At 60.7% G+C, this 6,484-nt stretch overlaps 1 protein-coding gene across 5 annotated transcripts in view; it reads right to left on the bottom strand.

Annotated features, from left to right (window-relative positions):
• Positions 1–5,390: 5,390 nt before the first annotated feature.
• The window catches only part of FADS2 (fatty acid desaturase 2), a 63,590-nt gene continuing 62,496 nt past the window's right edge, over positions 5,391–6,484 (bottom strand). For 4 of the 5 annotated variants that reach the window (XM_007462169.1, XM_007462167.1, XM_007462166.1 and 1 more), the window contains 2 exons: positions 5,918–6,043; positions 5,509–5,560 (listed from right to left, as the gene is read on the bottom strand). In XM_007462169.1, coding sequence (XP_007462231.1) covers positions 5,509–5,560; positions 5,918–6,043 — 178 coding nt within the window. Of the gene's footprint in view, positions 5,561–5,917; positions 6,044–6,484 lie in introns of all 5 variants that reach the window. The other variant, XR_457060.1, reaches the window with a different exon arrangement.

Here is a 6,484-nt window from a genome sequence, read left to right on the forward strand (position 1 = left end):
GTCATTCCAGGGACCACCCAGCCCCACCCAGCCCCACCCTGACCCCCTCCACGCAGCTTCCACCCACTCTTCTCTGGAATCAGGCAGCCAAGGGAAAGACCTGCTTCTGCCTGGACTCTAGGCTGTGACCTTGGGGAAGTTATGCAAAATCTCTGAGTAATAGTATGACCTCCTAGGGTGATGGAAGATCAAAGGGATGCTTTGGAAAAAAAAAAAAAGGATGCTATGTAGAGGGCTCTTTGCTTAGGGGCTCCAGCAATAGGGCTTAGACATTTATTTTTCAAATGTTCTGCACAGAGTCCATGGCCCTGGGGCCATCACCTGCTCTCACCTGAGAAAAGCACTTGGCTGCCTCCAAGCCTGTTTTGTCCTTGAAAGGTACTTCCTGCCCTGAGAGCAAATCCTTGTGTCCAGGGCAAGTCCCACTTCCAGGGCCCCTGTACGGGCTGTTCTCTTTGTGGGAGGCCCTCTTCCTGTGGTCACCTGCTGACTCCTGGTGCCTTGTGGGCCCTGGGATGGCAATCCCCCTGGGTAGATGGTCAGTGCCTTTCCTGCAGTGACTCTGATGCCCTTATCAGGGAAATGCTAACACACTAGACTCAGGAACAGCAGGAGCCCACCCAGCGGGAACGCTGAGCCTGCAACGCCCCCCAGAGGTACCTGGAGTATCTGCACCAATGTGGGGCAGGCCGAGCTCCATGCTGCCCCTGGTGGTGGCTGAGGGCAGTGGGCCCTCACAACTGCAAATGGGTAGTTGCCTAGTAACTTGCTTAAAGGACCATTGGGAAGGCCCCCGGGCCTCAGTTAGCCACCCCACTCCCTGTTGCCTGAAATCCTTCACTGGTGGGTCGTCTTTGCCCTTGTCCCTCTCTGTCCCCCATGCTGGAACCCCTGAGGACAAGTCAACCACCCCCTCTCCCTTCTATGTCTATAGGTTTCTTATGCAGTCACGGGACCTGGGCTGGGTCTGTACAAGGAAGGAGGGAAGGGCCTTGGCGGAACCTCTAAGAAAGGCCGTGGCCCTGCTTTACAGTCTACACAGTCTTGGGCCCAGAGGAAAAGCAAAACTCCTTAGGGAAGCCATGCCTTTTGCCTGCTTCAATCAACCAGCATTTAATCAGAGTCTTCTGTGAGCTGGCCTGGGCAGACGGGGGGAAAAGGAGATTCACAAGACCCAGCCACTGCCTGTAATGTTGGGAGCAGCTGGTAGGTTATGTGACGGGACAGGTGGTGGGTCTTTCCCGCCCAACCCTCCCCCACACGCGTCCTGGAGCACCTGGCTGCCTCCATCTCCTTGGCCCTTTCCAAGCCCCTGGTACCTGTCACTAGTTCTCCTGGATACTTGCTCTTAAACCAGATAATTTGGAAGAAAGACCCAAGTGCCTTCAAAACTCAAAGAAATGTATTTATAATAGCAGAGGACAGTAGAGACTTGATCTTTAAGTCCTAGCATGCTAGGTGTTCTCCTGTTCTGTTTATGCATGGGCTAGTAGTTCCAGACCTGCCTGGGCCCTGCCTTTCCCCTCCAGGCCTCAGTTTCTTCATAGATTGTGTAGGTACCCCACTGGATCTACAGCTAATCATTTCCATCTCAGACTCAGACCAGGGGTGAGAAGCTGCGTCCTGTCCAGAGGGGCACACCTCTCCAGGGATGGCGTGGCTGGGACAGCTGAGGAGTCCCCGTGTCACATAAGCAGTAGCCTGTCACTCCTGAGGGCCGTCTGTGCCCAGTCTAGGTGGCTGCCACCTCCGCCCTGCCCCTCCCACCAAAGGCCTCCTCTCTCCTCCCAGTGGGCCAAGAGGGTCTGAGTGTCCCACTGGACGCCTGAGGAACTTGTCAAGCCAGTGACCACCTCTGGGGCTCCAGGTCCACAGGCTGCTCTGCCAGCCCCTCCTCTGGGCCCAGTGCCCAGCACGTGCCCACGCCACCCACAAAGCTGATAACTCTTTATCAGGGTAGCCACCTGCCATGGGTGAGCTCTTATCCCCTCCACAGGGACTAACTCCCTGAGTGTCTCCACCCCGTCCACCCAGCCGCTGGGCCTCTCAGGAGCAGTCTGACATTTGGCCTGATGGGACGGGAAGAGCCCACGGTCTGGGAAACGGCCCTTCCCTGGCGGCAGTGAAGGACATGGCCAGGTGGAGTGCAGGGCGAGGAGCCGGGCTTGAGCTGCTGCACCGAGTGCCCTCAAGCCAGTCCTTTCCCTCTGGCTTCAGCCTCACCTGTGAATGGAGGTTTGTTCCTGTGACCACTCAGGGCCTTGCACATTAGGGTGTCATAACTTTGGCAAGGGGTGGGGATCAGAAACCCCCGATTCTGGGTTGGGCAAGAGCCTCAGCAGAGTATGGGGACAGGAGGGGCGCTTGGACAGAGCAGGTATGGGTGTCCCCAGTTTCTTGCCCCAAGAGTAATACATCAGGGCAAGGTGGGGAGTGGGGGGTGGGGAGAAGTCACAGAAGATCCAGGTGCCCATCGACCTGGGCCAAGATCTGCCCGATGCCCTCAGAGCCACCGCTGTCCTCCCCCTCCTGGGATCCTGGTCGTCACCGGTGACGGATGCTGGACTTACAGCTGGCAGGGTACAGAGGTGTGTGTGTACTCTACCATCCTGCGAGTCAGGGTGCGAGGCCCAGCCCAGGTAGGAGGCAGAACACAGGCACAGGTAAGAAGGATGAAAGGTCTGTTCCCCACTGTCTCCCAGATTTGAAGGCTTCGAATGGGTGTCCAGGCAGGGCAAGGCCAAGGGCTCACAGTGTTGGGAGATGACAGCATCCTTGGAGCCCTGTAGCCCACTGCCTTCTCTGGACAAATGGGGAGACTTCGGCCTTGAAGGCTGGGGCGGGCAAAGGACTCACCCAAGGCCACTCAGTGAGCCAGGGCTGGGTCTTTGCCTCCTGGCTTGAGGCTTCTGGAATCCTAGGTCGTACTCCACAGTCTGTGCCCACTGGGGAATCACACACACACCCTACCTGGATCAGCTGGCTGTCCCTGCCGGCTATACTGAGGTCATAGGCAAAGCAAGAGGGAGGGCAAGTGTCTACTCTGGAGCCCTCCCCAGCCCTGCTGGGAGGAGGTACAAGGCCAGGTGGGGAGCCTCTGGGATTCTGGCCCCCGTGAACCTCTTGGTTCTTCCCTGGCACACCCAGCTTGACCTGCCAGCTGAGCCAGCCCACAGCAGGGTCATCAGAGAGCAGTGTGGGAGCCACTGGGAGGTGAAAACTGTACGGGTGCCCCTGGCGCATTCCTGTGGACTCTTTCCAGGCTTGGGGACTGAATGAGCCACTGCACGGGCACAGCGGCCACAAGACATCTGGTCCCCAGGGCTTTCCTCAGCCCTGAGACCCTTTGCCCCCAGCGCTCGGTACAGTGACCAGAAACCGGTAGAGGGGAATCCAGCAGAAGCCAGCTGACGTGGGCCTGTGGGAAGACAACTGGTCCCTAAAGGAGGAGGGAGATGGGGAATGAGGATGTCAGGAGGTGGCCTGTGCCAGCCCCCTGCTGCCCCCCGGAGACCTTCGGGAAAGCCTCACTCCAGTGGTGGTGGTTTTGCGGGAGCTGCGGAGAGTCCCCAGCCCCCAGGAAGAGGAAGGAGGGCTCATTTATTTGGGCCATTTGTCCAAAATTCCTGGCCTGGAGTGCGCTGCGGGGAAGGGGAGAGGAAGTCCTCTCCAGAGCAAAGGCGTGGCAGGGGGAGGGGGTTGGGGAGGGGTGGACAGAGGGAAAGGGCTCCCAGTGCAACATGGGCCCCCTCCTCCACCCTCCACCGACATCCCACCCAGCATCAGCATGCAGGACACGGCCAGCGCTGATCAAGGAAGTGAGAATAAAATCACTTCATTTATTTCCAAAAATGTAGGGGTGGGGAAGCAACATGATAAAAATTAAGATCAGTTCCCTATGGATCCATTCTGCCCCAGGGGAGGGACAGCGGCTCTTCTGGCCAGTGTGTTCTCAGTGGGAGGGCCTCAAGCGGACCCTCGTTGCCATGGCAACCTGAAGGCCCATCACCAGCGAGGGCCTCCTGGCTGGCCAGCGGCTGGTTCCTGTCCCGCCCTCCCCTGGAGCTGCATAATGGTTAGTGGGTTAATTTCCAAATACAGCAGCTCTGGATCCTCCCAGGGGCACCAAGCTCCCCACCCTCCCCTCTCACTTTTCTGTCCCCTCAGCTGTCTGGCCTCCAGCCCCAACCCCTCCTTGTCCCACTAGGTCCCCCCCAAACCCCCGGCTCCTCAGGGTCACCTCCTCCGGGACTCCTTCCTTCTCTGCCTCCCGACACTCAGGGCCACCATGGTGTCAGTGAGTGAGCCCAGCTCAACCCACTGTGGGGCGTGGGGAGGCTGCGAGGGGCGGCTGGTAACAGGCAGATTGTCACATGGCCCAGTCCCGTTGCCACCCCCGTCAGAATGCATCCTGTAGCAAAAGGTTAAAAAACCAGGAAAAGACACGACAGCATAGAAGACAGTGAAAGAGAGTGTCCACGCGGGCAGCCCCAACCTGGGGAGGGGCTGGGATGAGCCCCCGGGCTCCAGTGTCCACTTGCAGCCTGTGGGACCCAAGTCTGCACGGGCCAAGCAGCCAGGGACCGGCTGGCACTGCCTGGCAGGTGATGGAGCACTCTGGGGAAGGGTCTGATTGCTCCGGAATTTTAGGCCTCTCAACCAGGACAAACATCTGAACAGGGATGGGGGGACAGGGCTGAGCCTACAGGCTGGCTGACCCCTGACCTGGCCATTGCTTCTGCTAAGCCCATCTGTGGCACTGCCCCCTTGGACCCAAAGTCCCAGGCTCTGGAGCTGGGAGGCAGCAGGATGGAACTGCTCGAGCCCTGGGTCAGAGGGCTCCAGTGGGGCCAGGAGGACATTTTCCTGGGCCCCGAGGCCTGAGCTGGCTGCACTACAGGAACGGGGAGCCTGGCGTCAGGGCCCAGGGGCTGAAGACATCTGAAGAGAAAGTGGGGCCTGCAGGGATGCCCCAAGTACCGATCCTGGCGGTGGGAAGGAGACCCGGGCACAAAGCACGCCACCCCACATAGGGGCAGACGGTGGGCGGCCATCAGAGAGGGTGGAGCCAGGCTTGCAGGCTCAGGGAGCCGTCCTGCTGGCTAGGACCCAGCCCTGCAGACCTCAAGAGCATCTGAGGGAGAACAGAAGGTGGTGTGAGGCCTGGAGGCCAGGTGCAAGGGGGTGAGGGCCACAGGCTGCACCTGTGCACCTCTGGTCTGGCAGATGCTTAGGGGCAGAGGGTAATGGCCAGGCTGGAGCCACCTGGCTCTGCTCCTAGGTGGGGAGAGCCGGGCTGACCGGGCAGGCCCCCAGGAGGGAGGGTGCTGGGGGGAGGCGCGAAGGCAGCGAAACCAGAGAGTAAAACAGGAAAGACCGAACCCAGAGTCTGTGAGCCAGCAGGTACCACAGCCTCATGACACCCCCCTGAACCAAATCCCACCCTTCCCTTTGGCCACCATCCCCACCTGGTCCCCCTTCCCCATGGGCACCCGGAGGGCTGCAGCTTCATTTGTGGAGGTAGGCGTCCAGCCACAGCTGCCCAGACTGCCTCAGGGACCTGGGAAGAGAGAGGGATAGGGACAGTCAGGGACCAGGGAGCCTCAGAAAGCGGGGGGCTGGGAGCATGGGTGCCTCCTCTCAGCTCTCAGCCAGGGGCCTGCGGGCCTGCTAGCTCAGGGCTCCCCGGGAGACCCCTGTGCAAGGACCAAGGGAAGGTCCTCATCCAACCCACACAGAGGCCAGGCAATTCCTAGCGACGGAGGGGCCGGTTGGGGGCACCAGTGCCAGCAGGGCCTTTGCTCCTCTTGTCGCCCCCGCCTCCACCATGGGGGTCCCAGCTACACGCCTCTCAGTCTCCTCCCTGTGCCCCGCGGACCTCAAGGGGCGCCAGCACCCGTGCCCGCCAGCCCTTTACCTGATGATGTCCTGCAGGGCCTGCAGCAGTGGCTTCTGCTGGTACTCGATGCCATGCTTGGCGCACAGGGACCTCACCAGTGGGGCGACCTTGTGCAGGTTGTGCCGGGGCATGGTGGGGAAGAGGCTGGGGAGAGTGCCGGGGGCCGGGCATGAGGAAGCACCCACCTCCTCTCACAGCCCACTTGGAGGCTGGCCGGGCCCAGGGGACCCCGTCCATCTCTCCCTATGTGCCCACAGGGGCGGCTGGCATGTGGAGGGGGAGGGCTGGGCCTCGGGTTCCCTGGCAATAAAGGGACCAATCACCTGCCCTGCTGGGCTCACGGGATCAAGGAAGATGCCAAGCCACACGTGCAGGGGTGGGCGTCACTATGACCATGTGGCCCAGGGCAGGAGAACCCCTGCCAGGCTTCGCGGGGGTGGGGTGGGGGCGCTGGGGTGGAGATTCGCTCTAGGGTCGGTGGGGGGACTCACTGGGGAAGAGAGAGGTAGTCCCCACCTGCTGCCCTCTGCCGGGGAGGCTGCTGGCCACTCGCTCCACTGTACGCCCCCCACCCACCCCCACCTC

The sequence above is a fragment of the Lipotes vexillifer genome, unplaced genomic scaffold, assembly GCF_000442215.2.
Source record: "Lipotes vexillifer unplaced genomic scaffold, Lipotes_vexillifer_v1.1 scaffold1129, whole genome shotgun sequence".
In the NCBI taxonomy this organism is placed as follows: Eukaryota; Metazoa; Chordata; class Mammalia; order Artiodactyla; family Lipotidae; genus Lipotes; species Lipotes vexillifer.